The 27,060-nt window shown below is 39.0% G+C and overlaps 1 protein-coding gene across 9 annotated transcripts in view; it reads right to left on the bottom strand.

Moving 5' to 3' along the window:
• LOC132836584 (ryanodine receptor 1-like) overlaps window positions 1–27,060 on the bottom strand; it is a 402,705-nt gene that overhangs the window by 271,760 nt on the left and 103,885 nt on the right. For all 9 annotated transcript variants that reach the window (XM_060855950.1, XM_060855954.1, XM_060855953.1 and 6 more), the window contains exons 8-17: window positions 25,454–25,550; window positions 15,093–15,167; window positions 13,831–13,987; window positions 10,066–10,230; window positions 8,169–8,290; window positions 6,727–6,913; window positions 4,498–4,633; window positions 3,411–3,506; window positions 331–449; window positions 17–150 (exon numbers count right to left, since the gene is read on the bottom strand). In XM_060855950.1, coding sequence (XP_060711933.1) covers window positions 17–150; window positions 331–449; window positions 3,411–3,506; window positions 4,498–4,633; window positions 6,727–6,913; window positions 8,169–8,290; window positions 10,066–10,230; window positions 13,831–13,987; window positions 15,093–15,167; window positions 25,454–25,550 — 1,288 coding nt within the window. The remainder of the gene's footprint in view (window positions 1–16; window positions 151–330; window positions 450–3,410; window positions 3,507–4,497; window positions 4,634–6,726; window positions 6,914–8,168; window positions 8,291–10,065; window positions 10,231–13,830; window positions 13,988–15,092; window positions 15,168–25,453; window positions 25,551–27,060) is intronic.

The following is a 27,060-nucleotide window of genomic DNA, read 5'->3' as shown; positions in this document are numbered from 1 at the left end:
GTTGTGATTGTTATACCTTGTGACATAATTAATCATGTTTGTTTGGAGTAGCAGGTCACGACCTGGAAGTAAATTCTCCGTAATAAGATTTTGGTTGGATCGTACAGCCACACCGTTGCAGACACAGAGAGAGCGCAGCACATCTAGCACCTGTGAAAAGTACAAAATAAATCGCAATAATTTTACTTGAGACCCAAGACATTCTGAGGTAAATTGCAGAGTTAGAGGATAACAGTAAGTGGAACTTCTAAAGAAGCCCAAGATTTCAAGCATGAAGTACTCCTCATTTTAACACCTTCCTGCATTACCAGCCTTCATTAACGTGCCTACCTTGTGATTTCGTCCATGTTTGTCCAACAGGGAGATGATTGATTTGATGTGATTTTCTGTTATGATGTTCAGAACCTCAGGACTTTCAATCAAAACACAGTACAGCACTTCCAGGATACCTATAGCAGCACAAGACATCAAATAGGCATTAACATAAATTTTCAATCAATATAGGATTTTACATTGCAATCTACATAAATGCACATAGTTAATTCCCAACTGGGAAACATCTGAACTCCCCCCTTTTTTGCGCCAGCTCTTCATTATATCTTGAGGGACCGTAATGCTTCTGTATGACAAGTTGTGCCTGATGCTCATTATTAAGTACACTTGTATATTTACAGAAATGCACACCAAGTCTAACTTCGATTTCTTCATTTTCCTATCAATGGTCCCACCTATAATTCTGAAATATTTCTAATATGGTCTCCCCTATCTGCCATTCACTTTCTTCAGCTTTTGCCCAACCTGGTGGTGGAGGTTCACCTTTCCACAAGGATATTAACCTGGGCTCTGCTTTGTTTAGATACATCCCATCCTTCATGATGTTATGTTTTAAGAAGGCTAAGAGATCAAATTAACATCAACAGCTTTATTAAATAATGTGTTTACTCTCCAGCCAGCAAGATTACAATGAGCCAGTTCCCTCCAAAGTGGCTGAAGACATTAACATCGGCAAAGGGGAGGACTGCAGATGCTGGAGATTAGAGTCGAGAGTGTGGTGCTGGAAAAGCACAGCAGGTCAGGCAGCATCCGAAGAGCAGGAAAATCAACGTTTCGGGCAAAAGACCTTCATCAGGTGACAGTCCACACACTTAAGTACACATCATCCCTGCTTTACATCAGACATTCCTATAATGAAAACATTCACATTATTTTCAATCATAAATAGGTAAGGCATTCTGAGGCAGGGACACGCTCCACACGTGCTGCCAGACCTGCTAAGCTTTTCCAGCAATTTCTGTTTCTGGACACAAGCTTGTTGTGCCTATTAATGGAGCAATTGGGGAAATGTTGGATGGATTTCCTACTGAGAGCCATTGTGTAGGGTGCCAGACAGACTTTGCTGTGGCCCCTCCATTTGGGCCTCCCACTTCCCTTGATGTAACTGGAAAATAAGGGGGCTCCTGTTTAAAGCAGAAATAAGCAGAAGTTTTTTCTGTCAGTTTTGAACATGTTTCCCCACAGAATGGTGGAGGGAGGGTCACTGTAAAAAGCAAGGTAGGTAGATTTTTGACTAATAAGGGAGTGAAAAGATACTGGCATAGGTGGGAATGTAGAAGTAAGGCCATAATCAGATCAACCATAATCTTAGTGAATGGTCTACTCCTCCAAATTTTAGGGTGTAGGTTTGCTCGCTGAGCTTTAGGTTTGATATCCAGACGTTTCATTACCTGGCTAGGTAACATCATCAGTGGTGGCCTCCAAGTGAAGCGAAGCTGTTGTCTCCTGCTTTCTATTTATATGTTTGTCCTCCAAATTTGTTTCTCATACAGTTCTGTCCACTATCCTTAACTTACTACACATTTTTCTGCCTCTGGGATGATTATGACCAACATCCCATCATGACCACTTTTAGAATTCAAATCATAATCCAACAGAAGAAATTGGCCGTGTGGTGTCAGAAGCAAAACTTTAAAGTCTTGGGAAATTGGGACCAATTTTAAGGCAGGACAGGCCCTTTAGATACAACCTATCCATCTTGTAAACAGAGCAGAACTTAGATCAGTATCCTTGTGGAAAGGTTAACTATTATATATTTGGTAAGTATGGTGGAATGACACTTTAAGAGTCACATCACATGATGTTTTCATTGTTGATATCATCAGCTATTTTGGAAAGCAATAGCCTAATCCAGCCTTGCTGCCTACAGAGTGAACAACTCGTATAATGATGAAGCTCTTGCTGTTTTCAAGCACTTTGGTCTCCTAACTTTCTTGAAACGTAACAAGAAGAAAACTGGCGAAGGGAATAAATCAACTTTGAAATCCACCCAATGAATCCACTGAATCACTGAAAACAGAAAAGTGTGGTCCTCCTGCAGATCTTGGAGACACTTTTGGTTTTAAAAAATGACAGGAAATCAAAGTATGACATTGCTGCATCAATATCCCTCAAAACACTTCCCATTCATGGACTCATCCAGGTGCCTTTTAAATGTTATAATTGTACCAGCCTCCACCACGTCTTCCAGCAGCTCATTCCATACACACACTACCCTCTGTGTGGAAAAAGGTGCCCTTTAGTTCCCTTTTAAATCTTTCCCCCTCACCTCAAGTCTATGCCTTCTAGTTTTGGACTCCCCCACACCAGGGAAAAGACAGTGGCTATTCACCCCATCCATGCCCCTCATGATTTTATGCATCTCTGTAAGGTCATCTCTCAACCTCTGACATTTCAGGGAAAATAGCCCCAAGCCTAGTCAGCCTCTCCCTATAGCTCAAACCCACCAACTCATTTGATTTACATTGTAATGAACGCTCTGCTGTGTACCTGCTGATGTCATTACATATGCATAATATTGCAATACTCTACAGCAAGTACCTCACCAGTCGAATGAGAATAACCTTTTGGGAACGCAAACATGGAACAAAATGCAACATCCATTGGTACTTTAGAAATTGTATTGCTGTCCTATTTATGTTAAAGAACTCCAATTAACATACTGGAATAAGGCTTCCATTAACAGACTAACAATTGGAGAGCCCAGGAAAATGGTGAGTGCATGTATTGAAAGATAGATACACTGTGGTCTGCCACTGCTCCACTCCCAACTAATACAATGAACTAAGATCAGCTTTCTAGAACTTAAAGACAATATGGAGGACTATCATTGAGGTTACAATGGACTAATGCAGAGAATTCCACAGATGCTCTATTTAAAACTATAAAGAGTACCTCCATGAAATTATGCTAGCACAGTTGGTGGAAGGTACATCTGAGCAGATTTCCTGGCCAAAACCTTTGAACAATTAAATTCTGTGCAATATCAACATTGTAAAACATCCTTTATAAAAACCAGAATAAATCATTGGCAAGGTGTACCTCAGTTTATTAGAATTATGGTGTCAGAACCATACCTGAGGAAGCCTCCAGTCGATCTAGCTTGCTGACTAACCAGTCTAGATTATCAGAGAACAGAGCACAGTTCCTGCGATTGCCACGGATGAGGGATGCTGTACAAGGAGAAAAATATTGCAATAATAAATGGTGCAATAAGAACAATTTATAATTTAACAGCAAAAATCAAAAAGACCTGAAAATCTGTTGCATCTTATTGGTGGCCACCTTCTCAGGGACAAATGAGGGGAATAAATGTTGGCCTAGTCAGAAAAGTCTACATCTTGGAGATGAAGAATTTTTAAAAAGTCATTGTCCTAATCACAGATAATGACATTTGTAATTTTACCTAGGGTCAATGAGATAGTAAGAGCAAGGTGAAAACAAGAAAAATCCAAAGATAGAGTTTTGACCAAAGACATCCATAAAATTGATAGGAAACAAGGGACATTTGAGCAGGGAGGGAGGACCTGGAGAGGATGAGAATCAGCTTTCAGAGGAGAGAAAGCTGAAAAAGGTAATCTTGACAGTGATACTGCATGAGTGAAAAAAAATTACATATGATTGGCAGCCTGTGTAACTGAATAAGCAGAAGCTGGGTGGAGAGTGGAAAAATAATTTAAGAATTTGCAATTATAATAGGAAACTATTGTAACTTCAGGACATCACAAAGTGCTTCACAGGCAATGAAGTAAACTTTTGAAATATACCCAAACTGTTGTAATTCACTGAACAATGACCACCAATTTGTAAACAGCATAGCTCTATAATCAGCAATGAAGAAAATAAGCAGGCAATCTGTTTGTGTCATTTGAGGTTAGTGAATATCAAGGATACTAGTCAACATTTGACTTTATCGAGTAGCTAAGGGTTTAGTATGAAACAAGATAATTTTCATCATGTCAAATTTAAGAAGTGACTTTAAGAAATCTTAAGAGAAAAAAGATCTTACAACTACCATTATTTATTTAAAAAAGAGGTACAATTAGGTCAGGAATTTACTTCTACCAGATAATATCACTACATGTTATGGTAATTATATCAGTGGAATACAGCGACAATTCAATTTTGCTATCTTTTCATCTACACATTGTTTAGGTTCCATACCCAGCAGTTCATAATACAGGTTAACAATTTCTTTCCAGGACTCAGCTGCCTCTTCTCCTGCAAACTCTGAGAAATGAGCTGCACTGTTATATACATTCAGTCGGTCAATGGAATCCAATACCAGCTGGATCATGCCCTGGAACAAACCGTGCACAGTTAGTAGTAACTGTTACATGTTATATTAACACAACATTTGCTGCCTTAGCAATACAGTTACTGTTTATTTATAAAATTGATCAGGATCTGGTTCTGGTTATCTTGTTCCTGACACATGGAATACGTATGCTGTAAAGGTGCTAGAGCCAGCCAAAAACAGGTGAAGGTCTGCCACACCATATCGCTCCTTTTTTTTGTGCACTACCCAGATTGCTGACAGCCAAATGTAAAGGCAGTGGAAGCTCCTGCCTCAACAGGCAGCGGTTTTGTAATAAGCTAACTCTTTTGAGAGTACTATTCCTGTTCTTCAAGTCTGGTATTACTAACCAGAACTTTCCCTTTATTTGAACAATAATATGGAATTAGTAAACTCTTTTCTGATCTATCTTTCCTCTTTCCTTCTGTCCTGACACTTGGATTACCATAAATATTTGTATCAATTACATGGTTGTTTTTACAGAATCATTAATGGCAATGAATTTCCAAGTATTAATTCTTATGCAGTCAGTTTTGTTATAATGCATGTTTCTTCAACACAAATTGGCTTTAACACGATTGCAGGAGTTAGACCATTATTTGTAAATGCAAACTTTCCTTACCTGTATTGGCTGGGGTAATCCAAGTCCGTACCCATTAATTTAAATAGCGCAGCTATTGCACAATTTTCTTATTGAACAAAGAAAATTTACAGCCTAGGAACAGGCCCTTCGGCCCTCCAAGCCTATAACGCAAGATTGCACGAGAATGGAACTATTGCATTATAGATTACCGTACGGTCGGTTCTGATAAACAAGAAGAACATGTAAGGACTACTGGGAAAGGTGAGGGTGGCACAAAGGGAACTACTGATTTGGGGAGCTAGTGTAGACACAATGGGCCAACTGTATCCTACATATAATTCCGTCATCAGGCGTACACATGAAAAAGGGAATGTCTGTCAGGTTCACAGTTGAATGAAAGCAACTTCATGTCCTCTCACTAGCGCCCTTCACATATCAACAGCAATCAGATGCCCCTAGAGATTGATTCAGCAGATACAGATTCCAAGTCTAAACGTAGTTTGTGCCAGGAAAGCCAGAAGTATACATATGTGCAAAGGTTTGAAAGATATTTAAAACACCAAATACTACTTCTGCCTGACCTGTCAACTGTGGGCGGTACTGTATGAAAAGAGGAATGCCAGACTGATCATTGGCCAGTGGAGTTCATTTGGCACAACCATCATAATGATAAATATAAAACCTGAACACACCTATCTACATCTGGCTCAGCAAGCTATGAAAAACAGAACTGTTCTATTTGAGTTACAGACATTTGCTATTTATATACTCTATAGTACTCAGACAACTAGTGGAATAAGCGGTCAACCACTGCCTTAAAATTCAGATTTGGCATTCCCTTTGCTCCTTAATCTTGCATCTTCGGCCTTTGGCAAGGTTGCTAATGAGCCTACTTTAAGATTTTACAACTTTCTTCTGTTGTAGAATGTCCCATAAACATCCAATCTTTTTGACTTTCACATGCTTATAATTGTCTGGGCCCAACACTGATATGGAAGGTAAAATTCAACTTTGGCAATCAGTTGTAAGAAGAATAAAACTGACAGATGATCTGCTATAATCCCATTTTATGTCTTTCTCCATCATCTGCTGCTGAAACTGACTGTGATCCCGTTGGTCTTTACTCTTACCCTTGTCCGTACCTGGATTAATTATTAATCCATGTGAACTGAACAAAAATTCAACTATTATTAACCAATTAAAAATCTGACATGGTTAGCATTAGTTCTTATCCATCAAGATATAATTTAAGCCAGGAAGGAGAATTGATGTTGATTTCATGATTGGTCGGGTACTATTTTAAGCTTTATTAATGATTCTGTAAAACTCAGATATAGTCAATACTTCAAAAACATGGCAAGTGGCTCTACTGTTATATAAACAATGTAGCTGAAAATCATTTACACTTCATTTATCTTCTATTGATTTCAACTGGTGCAAATTCAGCTGTCAATTAGGTATTGTTCCTCACCCACCTAGTTTTTTTCTCGATTCCAAAATTTTATCAACTTACCTCTTCCTGGAATAAATTCTGTCTATTCTTCAGTGAGCGCAATTTAGTCTGCTTTTCTTCATGTGCAAGCTCCTCCTCCGGATGTTGAAAGTAGCTGATCAAGTCTTGAAGGCTTAGCACTATCGAATCAATGGGTAGCGTCACTGGAGCTGACGATTTATTCTTGCCACTGAGCATATCTAGGCCTCTTCATTAAAAAAATAACAGGTACCATTAATATGGAAAAATAATTCAAAGACGCACAGTTCTATATATTCCTCAGGCAATATACTGCTGGATGAGCATATACGGTTGCAATTTCAATTATTTCCAATGAGATTTTAAGCTTACATTATATTAATTTCACAGTCCTATTGATTTCTGTAAGTATAACAAAATTAATATTACTAGGAGATATTGTTTTTTATTTTAAAGCCTATAACTATAAACAGTGCCAGTACATTGAACCAGAATTGAAGTATAAACTGAGGTGAATGCTCCAATTGGGAAAAAAGTGAGGAATGCAGATGCTGAAGATCAGAGCTGAAAATATGTTGCTAGAAAGGCACAGCAGGTCAGGCAGCATCCAAGGAACAGGAGAATCTGAAGAAGGGCTCATGCCCGAAACATCGATTCTCCTGCTGCTTGGACGCTGCGCCTTTCCAGCAACACATTTTCAGCTCTAAATGCTCCAATTAAACATCATGCATTGTTGTAAATGATATCGATGTTGTAAACATATAGTAGATCAGTGTCTGTGGAGAAAATATGCAAGTTAACAATTTGGGTCCAAACCATGCATTTACTTAAAATAAACAGAAATTCCAAAAATATTCAGCAGATTTGACGGTCTCTTTTAAGAGAGAAACATTTCAGCTCAGTGACCCTACACTAGAACCTATCTGCCCTCTCCATTATTTTTTATTTATTAGTATTACAAATAATCTTGACACAAGGATTTTCCACAGTTATTAGCTATTCCATATAGAGCCAAAGATAGCATCCATAAATGAAACTTTTTTAAAAAGATTAAAACAAAAGAAGATCTGCAGGAACAGAAACAGGCCATTTTGCCCCTCGAACTTGTTCCATCAACTTAACTGTATTTTCATGTCTGGCCCATACAAAACCTGGACTCTCTTGTTGACCAATAACCTGCCCCGACTCAGACTTGAACATATTCAGTGACCTAGCCTCTGATACTCTGCAGCAGAGAATTCTGAAGTCTAATGATCCTCTGAACAAATTCTCTCTCATTTCTACCTTAAACTGTTCTCCTGAAGTCTCAGACTCCCCCCTGCCACCACCCCCTCATTTCCATGAGGAGAAACATGCTTGTAGCATTTCCTATGTCAAACTTCCTCAATCTTATGCTTTCAAACTGACCACTTTTCAATTCTTCTAACCTCCAATGAGTTAACCTATGCAACCTTTTCTCCCAATACATGCGGTGAAATACATACTTAATGAATTGGTTGAAGAGACCATTTGTGCTGAAGATCATTCGGGAGGCCTGTGATTCCTCTTGTTGTGAGCGAGACAGTGAAAGTGCATCATCCATGTGCCCCTCTTGGTGTAGTATAGCCTAAGGACAAAGTTTGTTTGAGCAAATATTAATTTCAAGAGTGAGGAATCTAATTTAATCTCTGACAACATTTTCTTTTAGGCTTTGGCATTAAATAGGTGGCATCAACTTTGCCACCTACTAAGCTCCCATCTGATAGGGTTCCCATGGTGCAGTAACGGCATCCCATCTCTGAGCCAGGTTAAGCCACAACTGCTCCAGAAGTGTGTAATATCTATGAATAGGTTGATTCAAAAATGTCTGCTTCAATCTGATACAGGTATTCCCCGTTCTTCGAAGGTTCACTTTATGCCACTTCACTTTTACGAAAGACCGACATTAGTACCTGCTTTTGCTAACCAAAAGAAATCCGAAGAGGATTTTCAATTTTACAAAAAAACAGCAATTTTTTTCCCCAAATAAATTAATGCTTCTTTGCTTTACACCATTTCGGTTTATAAAAGATTTCATAGGAACGCTCTACTTTTGGACAGCAGGGGATACCTGTATTCAATTCCATTCAATTAATTTTAAAAAAAGGAAGATTTAAAAAGAAGCTTGTGTCAGGTATGATAACTATGAAGCAATCATTATTTGGTGTAAAACCCAACTGGTTCATTAAGGTGTTTTAGAGGAGGAAATCTGCCATCCTTACCTGGTCTGGATTATAGGTGACTCCAGACCCACAACAATGCGGCTGATTCTTAATTGCGCTCTGAAATAGCTTTGCAAGCCACTCACTTCAACGGCAATTAGGGATGAACAAATGTTGGCCTTGCCACAAAATAATACATTTTTAAAATTTAATGTCAATAGAATTAAATTCTAAATGGGGCATGTAACATGACTTTGCCATGACACATTACTTTCATTTATTATATTCTGCCTCTTTCATAGTCTGTAATGTTCATCACTTTGAAAGAGACAGAATACAATAAATTGGCCATTTCATAAACTGTAACATTTATCATTTTGAAATAGTCAATTTATTTCCAGCAGACATATTGCTATTTGATATGTTCACATATTCATGCTGATCTAACTATTTGCTACTTAAATAGGCAGACATGCATACGGTTGCTTTGGATATGAAAATGTAAGGTCAGTATATTTATAAATACACAATGTATTATATATATATTACTTGGGGAGTAAAATTCGTAGAATTGTTGAAGTTGCTCCCAGACAGGTGACTGCTAGCAAAACTGGGTTGAAGAAAAGCACAACTGAGGCAGTATGTCAATGGTGAGCAAACAACTCATCTTATTAAAACCAAAACATCCAAGAGCCTGTCCACATTCTGTGATACAGAAATAATTTCTGGTTAAAAACTAAATTCTATTTATACACTACTTGTCACAGAACAAAATGATGCTTCATGGGTACATTATGAAACAAAGTAGAGCAATGATATATGAGCAAAAGCTGTTCCTTCTAGATGGAAGTGGTCGAGGGTTTTAAGATGGAAGACCAGACAGGAATGCTTTGGAACAGTCAAGTCGAGAAGTAACAATGGCAAAAATGAGGGGTCAACAACAGACAGGGTGAGAAGGAGGCAAAATCGGGTGACATCACAGAGGATTAAATCGGAGGTCTTAGTCATGGTATGATTGAGACGTCAACAGCTTATCTGAGCTGGAATCAATGTTGCAAAACATAGCTTAAATCTCAAGACTGTCACCAGGGAGCGGGATGGAGTCAGAAGCTGTGGAATGGAGTTTGGAGTTTTGTTATATATTCTTGAAACTATAATCTTATTTCAGCTCTAATTGTCAACTGACAAAAGCATTACTTACTTTCCTCTTCAAGGGTCCCAAACGGACTGTTTTGGTATCAGCCGCAGCGTACGTCAGCCAAAGTCCGCTGTTCACATGTTGGACAAAGCACATCGACTCACCGTACTTGATCTCAGGAATTCCCATGCCTTCTATATCCCTTTTATGAGCAACGTCAATTTTATCCTAAGAAAGCACAAAGTTTGTGTTCAGTCCCAATTTATGATATATATTGTAATTTATGTATTGGTGTCAACTCGGAAAAAGATGATCAAATATTCTTTTGGTCATACAGCAGTACAAATTGGAAATAGGCCCTTCAGCCCAAACTAATCTAAGCTGACCATCATGCCCACTCAGCTAGTTCCAAGTGGATCATATTCCTCTAAACCCTTCCCATCGATGTACTTATTCAAATGTTTTTTAAATGTTGTTATTGTACCTGCCTCAGCCACTTTCTTTGGCATCCATTCCATATACACATTACTCTCTGCACGAAGTAGTTGCCCCTCAGGTCCTTCATAAATCTTTCCCCTCTCACCTTTTACTTTTGTTCCTGACAATGGCTTTTGCAGGCAGAATGAAAACACCTTTATGTACAATTTTGATGAAAAGTGTCAGTGTATTGTTACTGCATTTAAACAGAGGCAGAAGTAGCATCGTGCATAAATATATTAAGCTCTGTATAAATGTAAAGCTAAGAATGAAGACAGTAGCGAGAATCATGATATCTGGCTTTAAGAAGGTAACGTTCAACCAGAAGGACAACATTCAGATGGTGAGAAAACAATGATTTAGAGATGCCGGTGTGGGACTGGGGTGTACAAAGTTAAAAATCACACAGCACAGCTTATAAGAGACAGAATTTATAGCTAATTGCTGTGAATTGCTGTGGATCTTATACTCCACAACCACCTGATGAAGGAGCAGCTCTCCAAAGGCTAGTGCTTCCAAATAAATCTGTTGGACTATAACCTGATGTTGTGTGATTTTTAACTGTGAGAAAACAACTTCTTACACATTATTCAACCTGAATGAGTGACCTATCAGAGGAAGCATTAAACCATTCACAGATATTTCTAGAAATCACTTAGAAGTTAGACCGTAAGATGTAGGAACAGATGTAGTCCATTCAGTCCATCTAGTCTGTTCTGCCATTTAGTGGAATCATGGCTGATCTGATAATTTTCAACTCCACTTTCCTGACTTACCCCATGAAACTTGATGCTTAATGATTAGGAATCTTTCAGTGTCAACCCTGAATATACAACAAACCAACCCCAACTGCTCTGGGTGGTAAAGAATTCCACAGATTCACCACCCTCAGAAAAAAAGGTTGTGCATCTCCATTTTTATAGACGACTCCTTATGTGGAGATGATGCACCTGGTCCTAAACTCTCCCACCAGGGGAAACAACCTCTCTTCATCTAAAATAAAACAAAGAACTCCAGATGCTAGAGATCTGAAATAAAAACTGAAATTGCTGGAGAAACCCTGTAGATTTGGCAGCATCTAATGGGAGAAAGTAGAGGAAGAATGTTTTCTCTCCACGCCTATCCTGTCAAGCCCTCCAAGAATCTTATATGTTTCGCCTCCAACCGACACAACTTCATGTCATAAGGAAATCCCTCCATATGTAGTGTCAGCCTAGTCAACTTTCTCTGGACTGCTCCAACAGCAGTATATATTTCCTTAGATAAGGAGCACACGAATGTTCAGTGTTCCAGCTGTGGTCTGACTAGTGTCTTGATGTCCCTATTTTTATACTCCATTCCCTTTGAAATAAAAAACTATTGTTCCATTTACCTGCCCTAGTAACAGCTAAGTATTCATTCATGCATCATGACCCCCAAATCCCTTGGTGCTGCAGCTTTCTGCAGTCATTTCCCAGTTGAACAATATCCAGCCCTTCTATTATTCCAGCCAAAGTTCATAACCTCACATTTTCTCACATTAAGTTCTATCTGCCAAGTGTTTGCCCACTCATTTAACCTGTCTAGACTCCCTGTACTATCCTCACTACTAGTATTTACACCTTTCCTTGGGACTGCTGCAAACTTGGTGATAGTAAGCTCACTTCCCTCACCCAAATCAGTAATAAATAGAATAAATAATTGTGACTCCAGCACTGATCCACCTCGAAAAAACAACCTAAAACTGCAAATGCTGGAAATCAGAAACAAAAACAGAAATTGCTGGGAAAACTAAACAGGTTTGGTAGCATCTGGGAAGAGAAAGCGGAGTTAATATTTCAGGTCTACTCTGAAGAAGGGTCACTGGTCTCTCCGCAGATGCTGCCAGACCAGCTCAGTTTTCCCAGAAATTTCTGTTTTTACTTCTGATCCCTCTGGCACTCCATTAGCTACAGACTGACATCTGAAAATGATTCCTTTATCCTAACTCTGTCTTCTATAAGATACTCAATGCTCATTTCATGCTAATCTATTACCTCAAGCACCCTAGGCTCCGATCTTATTAAGTAGCCTTATGTGTGGTTCTTTATTAAATGCCTTTTGGAAGTCCAAACATATTACATCTATTGGTTCTTCTTGATCCACCCTGCTTGTTACCTCCTCAAAGAACTGTATGAGATTTGCCAAGCATGATTTCTCCTACATTAAATCATGCTGATCCTGTTTATTACATTATGTGTTTCTAAATGCTCTGCAATTACATCCTTTATAATACATTTTCCCAAAAACACGTTAGGTTAACTGGCCTATAGTTATCGATGTCTCGTATCCTTTTTCTGAAGAAAGGTGTTATATTGGCAATTTTCCAATCCACTGTGCCTTTCCCAGAATCTAAGGATTCTTGGATTATTATTATCAATGCTTCTACTATCTCGATAGCTACTTCCTTTAATGTCCTGAGAGACAACTCGTTAGATCCAAGGACTGAACAGCCTTTAACCCCATTAGTTTTCCTAGAACTTTTTCTGTAGTGATATAGTTATTGTATTTATTTCCTCCCAACCTTTAACCCCTCAGTTTCGGCAGAGTAGAGAAAATGAAGACAGAAGATTGAATGATAAAAGGAAGGTATATAATTCATACTTTAAATTGCATTAGAGTGCATTCTCCCACACATCACTATGCCCATTTGTACAATGACCTGCTAATCAAAAAAAAAGGTGAAGGAACTCTATATTCATTTGCAATTCCTGGCCTATTCATTAACAATCCATCAAAAATATGCAAGAGTGGGCTAAGACTCTCGGCCACAACACTTAGGTGGAACTGAAGAGCTACTCAGAGAATGCCACATGCAGCAACATAGAAAAAAAAAGTGGAATGTTGTGGAGTTATGCAAGGCTGAGTTAAAAAGTGACAGAACAAGTCTGAAATGTGAGCAAGGTAAAAAGGAGAAGTGTGCAGTGCTAAAAAGGAGTTGGTTTCATATTGGAGCAGCTGGACATCTTTCATCTACCTCAAAGATCTATTTCAAGCTTGATTATCTTTGATCATCACACATTTGATATAAACCTTGTTCAATTGATCACAGTGAGGAGCAGCATTGATGACTTGATTTTTCTCCCCCTTCCTAACTCTAATGGCTTGATTTTTTTTTGTTATACTCAATTATGTAAGCAAGAAGTTCCAATCCTTATTAACAATCTAGCTGGCAGACCGCAGGTGGATGACGCGAGCCAGGTCCTTAATGCTATTCCATTAAATTAGCAAATGCCATGACAATTTTCTGTCCGTGCAGTAAGCTTGCAATAAGTTAGAATTTTGAAAACAACTTACATCCGACACTCTCCCACCCCCCAAATTTTCACACACCTTTGAGATACGGAAGCAAAATGAGGTGATTTTGGTGTTTGATTTGTCTTGATCAAAAAGTAAAAGTCCTTTCTCCTCATCCAGACCCAAGTATTTGCCTGTCGTAACATGCCGAATGCGGAAAGGCTGACCCCATTTCATGTGTCCACCACTCCAACTGTTGAGTAAAAGATCAATTCTTCAGAAAGCAGAAGACAACTAACACCTCTTTTACAGCGTCTTGAAGCAAACAACATATACAATTCATGTAGATTTTCCATATAGTATTGCATTTTATGCTATACTTTCAAAAATACATTGTGACATGAGGATTGTTTGATTCCCAAGTACTAGGTAACAATAATAATAGAATGTACCAAGTAGAAAAAATACTTGTGCTAACAATTAATTAAGTTACAGATGTCATATGATACCGGTAAAAGAGTCACAGATTTATGACCAGGGATAAGTGTGTTGTCACTTGATTACTAACAAGGATGTTAATTCAACAGTATTAGATACTTAAGTGTGATCCTAGTAAGTGCATATACTTGTCACAAACCTGGATTTCTATTTTAAGAACAGGGATTTCAATCACATTTATTTGCATTTTAATTCACATTTAGGAAAGCAAATGACGTGCACCAATGAAACAATCTGTAGTTAATGGAGTTTTCCTCTGCTACTACTAGCAGTCACCATACATCCAGAGAACCATAGGGGTGCTCTCTTACTAGAGAGAGATCACTGGTGGGTCATCACCCCTCAAGTGAGGGGCAGGTCTGAGAAGGCAGAACATTCATGGTGACCTCAGCTAGTGTGGAATTGAACAAGCAATGTTCATGTCACTCTGCCTCACAAAACAGCCATCCAGCCAACTGAGCTAACCAACTCTACTTCAATAATTGGCTCAATGGTCGCATTGGTCAAATGGTATGAAGCAGTTAACACATTGCTAGCATTAAGTGCAACATGTACTACTGTCTCAAATGAACTTTGACACTGCCACTATGTGAGTTTATTAGCTATAGATTTCAAAATTGTAAAACAATTTCCAGACTAATTCAGATAACATATCCTCTAGAATCGGTAAAATTAAACTTGAAAAGCTTCAAGAAAAGATCATTTAAGTCGTACAGTTCTGCTTTACACCTCTACATCTCTACTCTTTCCTAACTCTCTAATTATACACACTTTAACTAGTTTAGGTTTCTTTTCCGCCACCCCCACCCCGGGAAATGATGTGGAACCTACATTTCTGTGATCCAGTCTAATCTCTTTACCTGATGCGTAATGGCTCCAATCTCCACAAGGATCTTGCATGGCTGCACACTGCACCACCTTCATAATGAACTAATCTGCAGGGCATGAAAAGGATATTTATTCACAGAACTTGAAAAGTATTATGACCAACATGAATTTCAAAAGGTAACTATTTTGTTGTCTTGCTGATCTAATGACAATCAAATTCAGATAATTATGAGAATTACTTCTTTGCTTCAACATATTTCAATGCATTTGATTTTTCTAGTATCTTTCCTTTGATTGCTAATTTATTTATTTGTTCATGGGATACTGGCACTGCTACTTGTGCTAGCATTTACTGCTCATCCCCATTTTGTGCAGAGGTCAATTATAAGTCAACCACATTGCGGTGGGTCTGGAGTCATATGTAGGCTGGATCTGGTACAGACAGCAGATTCCCTTCCTGAAAATACACAGATAGGAAAAGTTGAGAAGGATATGGGGAAAGTGCAGGAAAATGGGGCTACCATGGATGGACGTTTTGGTCGGCATGGACCAGTCTGGACCAAAGGGTCTGCCTCCATGCCGTAGGACTCTATGACTCTGTAAAAGGATATTAGTGAACCAGACAGATTTTTACAACAATCAACAGTGGTTGCCATTAGGTTAGTTTTTATTTGTTCCAAATTTATATTGAATTAAAATGTTGCTATTTGCCATAGTAGGATTTGAACTCAACCTCAGAACATTAGTCTGGAGGTCTGGGTCACTTATCCAATAACATTTCCATTATGATACTACTTCTCCATTTTTGGAAATACAACCTTAATTTTATTTTCACTGAAAACAGAAGCAAAATACGGATCAAAAATGTTGCAATGTCTATACAGAATACTGCATCTGTCCAGAAAGAAATAGTTTTCTTTTGGGCAGCAGACAAAAAAAATGTCATACTTTTTAAAAATAACTTTCATGGGATGTGTGTGTCACTGGTAAGGCTAGCATTTCTTGCTCATTCCCCAATTATCCTTGAACAGAGCGCCTTAATAGGCCATTTCAGAGGAAAATGTTGACTGTGATGCTACGGATTTGAAGACACAGATGGGCCAGACTGAAAAAGGGGATTAGTGAACTAATGTCATTAGTTTCATGGTCAATATTTGAGATAGATTTTTATTCCAAATTTTTATTAATTAATTAAATTTAAAATTTCACAAATTGCTTTGTTGGATTTGCATTCCTGCCTGAGCCTCTTGATTTCTATCTCAAATGATGTTATCGCTAAAAATCTCCCTTAGACTTATATAGAAGCTATAAGATTAAATGTTCTCATAACTCAATTGGGGAGAGTGTACTGATAATGCAGCCCCACTATTCCATAAACAATCACAAGGGTGGATAGAACATGAGATCTAATACTTGGAATGCCCAAACATTATGAAACAGGAATTCTTTATTCCATTGGCATCAGGTTATTACAAACATGAACAGAAAGTAATGCTAAACATGGAAGACACCATATTTACATGGAATACACTTGTAGTTTACATCTTGTTGAAGAAATCCTTTACTGTCTGATCCTTCTACCTCCTTCCTTGAAGACACTCTCCAGAGAAGGTCCATTCAACTGTGTCAACTAATCGGCACATTGGAGAGATCTTGGTTGTGGAGGCAATGATGATAAGGGCCAAAGTGGGTCTTTAGCATGAAGCAGCTGGCGCAAGGCGATCTGTGGTGAGTGGTGAGATCAGATGCGGTCGGCAGCAAGGTGTCTGACAAGCTGGACTGGGCTGTAGCAGTTGGTGTCACATAGAAGTGCATACCAGCACAGGGGAGGGATTCAGCCCAGCACCGGGAAGAGATCAAGCATAGCGCTGAGGAGACTGAGCCCATGTGGGGAGATGAAGCCCTCGTGGAGAAACCCAGCATGAAGCATCTGCAGGCCCATGGCTAAAGAAGAACTATAATTTTTTTTTACTTTATACTAAGAACTGTAATGTTTAACTTTTAACTTATTCCTTTATTTTTCTACTTTGTACCTAAAATTTTATACCTAAGTACCTTTGTACCTAAGATGGCGTCCGGAATGGAGAGTTTGTAAACTTTTCATTGTGCTTCTGTATTTCTTAAGTACACATGACAACAAACGTAATTCTATTGCAACCTGCTATTATCCCAGCTTTCCTACTCAATGGCCTCCCTCAACACCGTCACTTGCTGCTGAAGGTTGGATAATACACATGGCTGCTTGAGACTTGCCGTCCTTGCGACTTTGTGTAAGCACCTAATGACTGTTTACAAAACAGTTGTGAGATTAGCAGGTGCAATTGCACTATGATTACTCGAATATGTGTGGCAGCTCTTCTTCTTTAGTCATCAATCCAGACAAATGGCAGTGATTGGGGTAAATTCAAGCACTTTCTCAAGATGACCTACTCAGCCCTTATCAGTACTGGTACGTTCCTAACGATACAAGTTCTCTGCAGGATCACATTCGGGTCCAGGTTGGTCAGGTCTCCAAAAGCTGTATGATCAGCAACAGTGGGGGCGGCACAGTGGCTCAGTGGTTAGCACTGCAGCCTCACAGCGCCAGGGACCCGGGTTTGATTCCAGCCTCAGGTGACATCTGTGCGGAGTTTGCACATTCTCTCCGTGTCTATGTGGGTTTCCTCCGGGTGCTCCTGTTTTCTCCCACAATCCAAAGATGTGCAGGTTAGGGCGAATTGGCAATGCTAAATTGCCCATAGTGTTAGGCACATCACTCAGAGGGAAATGGATCTGGATGTTACTCTTCGGAGGGTCGGTCTGCACTTGTTGGGCCAAATGGCCTGCTTCCACACTGTAGGGAATATAATTTAAGTGTTATTTCAAATACTGCCTCCCGGCAGGATATCCCTATGTTATTTCCCGGTGTGGGAGTAAGCTTCCCCAGCACTGGATGCACCCTTCCAATTCACAGCACCCAAGTAACTACTGAATTCCTCATCACTACCTTGTTCCATTCACTCATGCCAACGTGCACCAAAACGTCAGGTTCTGCATGGATTCTGAGAGAGCCGCTTGCCTGTACATCATCCACCAGACTCTTGGACTCAAGCAACTTCCCTTTGAATCATTTTCTGAGATTGCCTTGCATCTAGCTAATGGTCCAACATAGATAAGGTAACCTGTATTCAGTCACTTAAATGTTCTAATTCCTGATATTCCAAATTTTGGAAGAATATTCCTATGCTGATCAGAAGGTCAGCCCTGTCAGCTTTGTGATCGTTTGATGATTTTCACCTCAGTCCTCTTGAATGTCAGCTTGAATGCCTGGTTTAGTGAAGTGGTGTGATGAGCTCAATGAGATGGTCCATGGGAAGGAGTATATCTTGTTTAAAGAAGAGACAGTGTTGAGATAAGCTGGTGGATGAGTGTGGGGTGAATTCTTAGCATAAGCTACCTGCAAAAGGTACTCAAGCTACTTTTGCTCACTCTCGGGAGGCAAGGTGACCAGACAGTCACGTAGAGTATGGGTGAATCCTTCGTACTGCCCATTTCCTTGTGGATGATAAGGGGTGACATGGTTCTTGGCAATATCACAGACATTGCCAAAATCCTGTAGGATCTTGCTCTCAAAGTTGCATGCCCAGTGTGAATCCAACATGGAACACCAAAACAGGCAAACAAATCACATACTAATGCCCTTGCTAGAGTTAAGGCCTTTGGTCTCAGGTGCAAATACCCTTGTAAACTTTGTGAAGACATTAGTGAGTACAGAGAGTGTGTTCAGTCTTGTTAATACTCAAATTACTGAGTGTAAAATCCATGGCAAGTACAGCTAGAAGTCTCAACAACCCTATATGCTGGGGTGAAATCACTTCCCTGTTTTTGCCTCAGTACACCTCTCAATTTCAGCAGTAGTGATCAATAGCTTCCCTGGCTAGTAATACCTTTCTCTGGTCATAGCAATCATCATTATTCTAGTTGGCTTTCTGTTTGGTCATGAACTGCTACCAACACTTGACATTGATGGGAAGGATGAGTTGCTTCACCTCTATGTCCTTGTCATGAACCAGCGAACAGAGGACTCCATTATCTTCACTTGTACTCTCCCATCACCACACAGTTTCCATGCTTGTGTGAACCCACTCAGCAGCTGGCACTGCGATAGAACATAAAACAATATAGCACAGGCACATGCCTTTTGGGCAACATGTCTGCACCGACCATGATGCCATTCTAAACTAATCCCATCTTCCTGCACATAGTCTGTATCCCGCTATTCCCTCGATAACGATGCAGTCTACTGTTGTCCATATCAATCAGCCAAAGCTGTCTGAGGTCCTCTTTCAAAAAGAAGGCAAAAGTGAAACCACGGCTGTTCTGGATCTCACTCATAATGGGATCAGTGATATTTCACAGAATTTTAGAGGGAATTGGGATAAGACTGCTGTCTTTAACTTACAGCGTGGACATGGCATCAACTATAGCTTCCTTCAGTCAATAAGGGATATGTTCCCACCTGTTATCTGTCTTCTAATTAAGGGTATCAATATTTGCATTACTTGTGTTTGATCTAAACTGGATGTGAAATCAAAACTGGAGTCCACTGGGTCTTTGTTGCTCCAAACTTGGTGAACACTTGGAAGTAGTTGATGGATTGTTTTCTCTAAACAATTAACACTGTACACTGATCAGAATGTTTTTGAAGTAATTCACAACAAAGCTAGAAATGTGAGTCTCATGCTGAAGTAATTCTCCATATTCCCTAAATTGGCTTGCGACTCTGAATGTTATAAGCAATTACTGGTTTTTCCTGCCCTTAAAGCCACGGGTCAGGTAGGGTGCATTTCAGACAGTCAGTGCACACTCGATAGGCTGAATGGCCTCCTTCTGCACTGAAAGAATTGTATGATTGTACAAATAAGGAACAAAAAAAGTTTGACACAAACATGGGTCAAAAAATATAGAGGTAAAGCCAATTCTGGGGATCAAAATTCAGACCATATAAATAGAATGAGCTGATCCCCATAGTTCTTTTGATTTTAAATAATGATAATACATGGTTGTCCACAGAGCAATGGTCGATCTTCAATTCAATAACCAATGGTGTGACCCTATGTCTTTTCGTGTATTGGAATTCTTCAAGTCACTAGGTTTATTTTGTCTTTTTCCACTCAGAGAAAGAGGAAGAGATGATTCTTATTTGCAGGCTTCTAAATATCTCTGGATACACTGTCTTACAGGTCTGTGAACCACAACATTCAGAGCAGATCCAAAAAACTGTTGCTAGACAGGTTTTCTTTCACTCCAACATTCTTGGTGATGGTCTGTCTCAAAGCACCCACCTCACTGTTCCAAAAAGCAACATAATTTTGTGTATCTAAAGCGTACAACATGCAATCCCACTTGATACTCCCAAGGTATAGTGTATAGCTATGTCCAACTTTCAATTCCAATTTCTAATGTGAAAGGGGAAAAAAGTGACCCTTTTCAAATATCCTCATGAACTATTTCATCAATCATCCGAATTTGTGTCTGCAATTTCCTCAATTCCCCCATTAATACTGGAAACATTGAGCACTGACATGTTACTTTAGCAGGTGGAAAGGAAATCTAACATGAGGATATCACACACTTAAGCAATTCCAAATACTTTGTGACAATTTAAAAGTCTACAAAGATTACCTTCCCAATTTATCTGCTGCAGTAGAGCAAAGAAAGAGAAAGTAAAACAATAAAATATATATTTTCAATTTGTTTTTAAACCACTTGAGAACATGCATGTCCCATGCTTAGGAAAGCGATATTTTCAGATACATTGGCAGCGAATAAGCAATAGTCTGAATTTTAATGCAACATTTTTCCTTAAAGCAGGGGAATAGTATCGTTGGTGTTGTAATAATTGTGGGATTATCCGAACAGCAAAAAAAAATTCTTTAGAACAGTGCACATTAACATCCATCGCAAAGATTGAACTGATTAACCTAGTCTTAGGCCATGGTAACTACCATTGACAACAGGTGGAATGAATGCTGCCTGCCATTGAGTAAGTCTCATATCGGCAGTGAAATCAAATTTCCGCTGAGAGTGCTCAAATTATTTATGTGCTTGCCTTTATTGGTCAGGGCATTGAGTACAGAAGTTGGGAGGTCATGTTGTGGTTGTACAGCATATTGATTAGAACACTTTTGGAATACTGCATGCATTTCTGGTCTCTCTGCTATAGGAAGGATGTCATTAAATTTGAAAGGGTTCAGAAAAGATTTACAAGGATGTTGCCAGAGTTGGAGGCTCTGTGCTATAGGGAGAGGCTGAACAGGCTGTTCTTTGTTCTTGAGCATCGGAGGGGGAGGGCTGACTTTATGGAGGTTTATAAAATCATGAGAGGCATGGATAGAGTGAATAGCCAAGGTCTTTTCTCCAGGATGGAGGAGTCCAAATCTAGAAGGCATAGGTTTAAGGTGAGAGGGGAAAGATTTAAAAGGGACCTAAGGGGCAATATTTTCATGCTGAGGGTACTGTGTGTTTGGAACATACTGCCGGAGGAAGTGGTAGAGGCTAGTACAATAACAACATTTAAAAGGCATCTGGATGGGTAGATGAATAGGAAGGGTTTGGAGGTAATATGGGCCAGATGCTTGGCAAACAAGACTAGATTAATTTAGGATATCAGGTCAGCATGGATGAGTTAGACTGAATGATCTGTTTCTGGGCTGTACGACTCAATGACACTGACTCTATGACAAGTCATTTGTTTCAGTTCCAAAAGGTAATATCTGTAACAGCTGAGTTTAATAAATATGAGGAGACTGTCAGTTAATAAGATAGAGGCTGCCAGATTAGGCATTTTAATTTTTTTTCCCATTCTCATAATCACCAATAGCATTTTATAATGTCCTAAGTAGTTTAATCAACCTGTTCAGATATTTTATAACCTATGCTTTCTCTGAGCTGTGCAGTTTTACTCATGGGCCTCAGAGATCTGCGTAGAAGAAAATCAAGTTAGTGGGAGCGCTGGTGATGACACACATCTGCCACAGGTGAGACATAAACCCAAAATTCCTGACCCAAAGGTAGGAGACCACCCCTGCACTTTAAGAGCAGGTCATAATGTTCTGTATCTGAGAAACTGGAGGCAATCCACGTGGAATGTTAATTTTGGTCATGCTAGAAGTTCTGTTGTCAAAAGATATTGCTGCTACATCATAAACAACAACTCACAACAAATGGCAAAGCAATTTTCTAAAGTACAACAAATACAAGTAGAGCATTCCAAAATAAATTCAAGAAAAAAAAGTTTATTTCTTCCATGTCATTTTCCATCTTCAACTTGGCAGCATTATGCTGGGATACAGTACTACAGGTGCAAGTAAACTTTTTTTAACATGTGGACCATAAATCAAGCTAGAACAGAAACTCAAATAAACTAGAATAGGAGTGGGGAACTTGCAGCCTTTTGAGGAACTAGTAATGGCCTTCTGCCTAGTTGTCCACAAATACTAAATCCGCCTTTTTAAAATCTGTGAACCATTTTTAAAAATTTTACTCAACCCAGTCATGTCAAAAACTGAGAAATAAAATTAAAGCAAGTGAACAGTGTAATCAATGAAAATGGGAATTGCAGCATTACGCAGTTGCAGTGAAAGATAAAGTGACGTGTTTGCTCTGCGACGCCATAACTGCAACAGTGAAGAAATACAATGCATATCAGTATTCTGCAACTCATAAGGACCACATATACACCAACTGGAAGGAGAATCCCAAAAGTCTGCACTTAAGAAAATGAAAGATCAAAAGCAGTAGCAAGTGTTTAAATTGATGTCAGGACAAGGGAGTGACATCACTGAAGCAACTAATAAAGTAGCATACATACTTGGGAGAAGAGGTAAGCCATTTAGCGATGTGTAAATCATAAAAGAATGCATTGTTGAAGTTGTAGGATGTTTCGATTCAAATAAGTTTAATAAGTACAAACAACTATTTCTTTCAAGAAGGACCATAACTGATCAGCAACATGAATTAGCCCTCAATGCATCTTCATACGATATGCCAAAGTGAAGGCATGTATTATTCGATTGCCTTGGATGAATCCATTGACATTGCTGACTCAGCGCAGGTGTTATTTTTCATTCGTGTTATAACTGTGGATTTTCATTGCCACAAGGAGTTAATGGCTTTGGGTACCCTTACCGCAAGGACATGTGAAATTGACATTTTCACCATCTTCAAAGAAAAATGCTGTGAAGGGAAACTGAGTTAATATCATTTAGTAGGTGTATGCACAGACGGTGCTCCTTCCATGATGAAGGATTTGTTGTGTTACTACAAAAAGAATTGCCAGATCCATATATTTTGATTTCCTTTCATTGTCTTTTGCTTCAACAGAATTTCTGTGCCAAATCTACTATTTTGAGTGAGACATTAAAAGAAAGTTATAGGTATTGTAAACTACATTCGAGCAAATGCATCAGTGTATCGCCAATTTCGCAACATGCCTCAGCTTGATGATGAAACGTTCAGTGTGGATCTGCCATATCATTCTAAAATACGCTGGTCGTCACAATGACAAATACTTGTAAAACTTCTATCTTTGTGAAAACAATCATAAGATTTTTTGAGGAACTGAATGAACCATGTGAATTGTCAAAAGAGGATTTCTTCAGAAATGTTGCATTTTTGTGTAATATAACGTCAAGGTAAAAGTAAATCTATATATGATACGTAGCTAAAACTTCAAGCATTTCAGAAGAAGCTGACTTTTTTGAAGTTCTCCTTACCCAATCGGAACTTTCAGCTGAACACCCTCCTGAACTGGCAAAGATAATTAATGAACAGGATACAAAACATTAAGGAAACGCAACGTGAAAGAATACACAGTTGTTCTGGACTCCCTGATTAAAGATGACAATGAAAGGCCTGCAGATTTTGAGAAACATGATCTCACACTGAAACTAGCTTTTCAATCGCACTTGCTTGATGCCTCCAAAGCACCTGATGACTTCAAGATGAAATTGATTGAGGTCTTAGAAGATAATATTCTGAAGTTTCTATTTGAGGCTAAGAAGGATCCCATTGAAATATGAAAAGATGCTGTTGAATACCCACATCTCCACCAACATGCTCAAAGAATGCAGTCCTGTTTTGGTACAACCTACTGTTGCGAATCAACATTTTCATATGTGACACAAATTAAAACACACTTGGGATCTTAGATGACAGATGTTAACCTGGAGGACCAATTAAAGTTACATTCAACGATGTTGGAACCAGATATCTAATTCCTTTTGTGTAATAAGCAATCACAAAAAAAAGTCATTAAATGGTTGTTTTTCACTTATTATTAGCTCTATTGTCAACTTTGCAAACAAATAAATGTGTTTTTGCTGAATTTTAATTTGTTTAAAGTCCTCATATATTAGCAGGCTTTAATTAAAATTAGTAAATACGTTGACAAAAATATGACATCCTGTTCTACATGTAAATTCTCAGCATGCAACCTAATAGGATCTCAGTTAAATAAAATAAAGCTATCCAATGTAAAAAGGTTCCCCATACCCAATCTAGAACAATCTTTCATCACTGCTAGGTACTTCCAATCTTTTCTGTACTTCATTTTATAGAATCTAGCATTTATTTTGTTTGGAGTGTTACACTAAGTAAACATAGATTTTGACATGCCCTCTCCTGCTGGAATGGGAGAGGGAGGATGTCAGAACAGCATGGGTAACCCAGACATCAGGATTCCTCTGCACATCGTGGACCCATGAATATGACACCATCAGACTGGTAATTGTTTCTTCCCTCACCACACTCCATACCACAAAACCATCTTGATTGACAGGTTCAGCTCCCATACTGATGGGAAGATGGATGGTGATCTGCACCGGCAGATTTGAGTAGGGAAGGAATAAAGTGGAAACAAAAAGGTTCACAGCCTTCCTATGGTGTCCTAACTCTCTTTCTTGGCATAGATTAGTAAAATAAAACTGCGAATCAGAAGGTTGGAAATGGGTCTGAGTGAGAATTCTAATTTTAAAAACTTGAGCAACTCTCCCCCAAACAGCCTGTGTTTTTTCTGATTAAAACTCCTCCTATAAGTTTCCACCAAACCACTGAATATTAATTAGATACTGAAGTTAAAACCAATGTTTTCATCCCTTAGCCTGGAGTAACTGATCAACTGTTGTGCCCCATTACTATCCCAACTCAAAAAGGCCAGCTAAGCAAAAACCTGGGAGTAACTTGCTGCCTTCCTGAGTTGTTCGGCCCAATTCATACCAATTGGTTCATTTTACTAAATGTTATTTGTTAATCTGAACATTAAGGATACTTTTATCGCTCTTAAAAACACAGATGCTTTGCAGTTGAAATAAAATCATTTCAGGAGGTGAAATTATTGAGTGGATAAACTGACCTGCGCTGCTCTTCACCTTGATCAAATGCTGCTACAGTGAGACATTCATCCATGTGACCGTGAAAAAGCCGCAGTACATGTCCACCAGTCAAGTATCCTTTGGATAAAAAAGTTGAAGAAAGAATCAAATAATTAATACCTAAGAAATACATCAGACTACCATTCCAACATTTTTCTTCCAAATATTAGATTAAATATTTTCTTCTAGATAAATTAACTTAAAAGGAATTGGATTATCATCTAAAGAGAAAATATTTGTCGAGCTACATGATGCTGGAATGGGCTGAGCTGTTCTATAGAGATTGAACATTGGCACAACCGATACAATTACGAAATGATTTACAAGAACATATTAAAGGCTAGAGCAATTTGATGATATTCATAGATTGAAGTATGTGTTTTAAGACTATTTCTACCTTAAACAGGCTAACAATATTTGAGATTTTGATCCAACATGGGGGACCAGCTTTAATATGTAACTGACATAAAATCTGCAAATTATAATATACAAATAAAGAGCTTTTTAACGGTACTAATAAAGCAAGTGAATTAATTTAATAAATAGTTATTAACACATATAGGGGCACAACTTCAAAAGTACTGGGCATCAAGACCTGGTGTTACATGATTTCAAAGTTGTGATCCTGAAGGTCATGCTGGAATCTCAATACCTTTGGGACAGTTTGAAATTTTCAAAATGACCATTAGGGAGGGAGGAAATTGGAAACCTATTTGCTGCCAATTAACAACACATTAATGGGCGGCACGGTGGCACAGTGGTTAGCACTGCTGCCTCACAGCGCCTGAAGACCCGGGTTCAATTCCCGACTCAGGCGACTGACTGTGTGGAGTTTGCACGTTCTCCCCGTGTCTGCGTGGGTTTCCTCCGGGTGCTCCGGTTTCCTCCCACAGTCCAAAGATGTGCGGGTCAGGTGAATTGGCCATGCTAAATTGCCCGTAGTGTTAGGTAAGGGGTAATGTAGGGGTATGGGTGGGTTTCGCTTCGGCGGTTCGGTGTGGACTTGTTGGGCCGAAGGGCCTGTTTCCACACTGTAAGTCTAATCTAATCTAATTAAGCTCATTAATGAGCTTGTTAAAGCAGTGGACAATACTACTTTTAGTTTTTATTCTTGTGCACACAAACACATTGCAGGGACATTGGCCAGTTAGTTTGAAATTGTGCAAGACTGAATTTTCACAAGCCAACCAGCATAGGCTCAAGCCCTTCACCTGCATTTAGATTGTGTGGGCACTTTCATCACCATCGATGGCGTTGGCTCTGTAGCTGCTACCTCATTTGCAGCTGGCGCTTTGCTTACAGCTGTAACCTTATCGCAACAACAAACTCACTCCCTGCCTGATTTCAGTTTTAAAAAGTGATGAAGTTCAGTGTGCAGTCAAGACTGAAAATTCATCCATTTGTCTGGTCCCTAATCACATTTTGAAAATCCAGCTTATATAGATTGACCTTCATTAGAAAAGAATAGGAGCAGTCACACAATGGTAATGGCAACTCTACAATCTAGTCCTTCTCACATTGGGGTCTCTAGCTTTTTGGGAGGGCCTTGAATTAAGTAGCTCAATTACCCATAAAAAAAATCAGTTGA

Source organism: Hemiscyllium ocellatum, chromosome 47 (assembly GCF_020745735.1).
Source record: "Hemiscyllium ocellatum isolate sHemOce1 chromosome 47, sHemOce1.pat.X.cur, whole genome shotgun sequence".
NCBI lineage: Eukaryota > Metazoa > Chordata > Chondrichthyes > Orectolobiformes > Hemiscylliidae > Hemiscyllium > Hemiscyllium ocellatum.
Note: the sequence above shows the minus strand (reverse complement) of the source record. Positions and strands in the feature narration are given on the sequence as shown.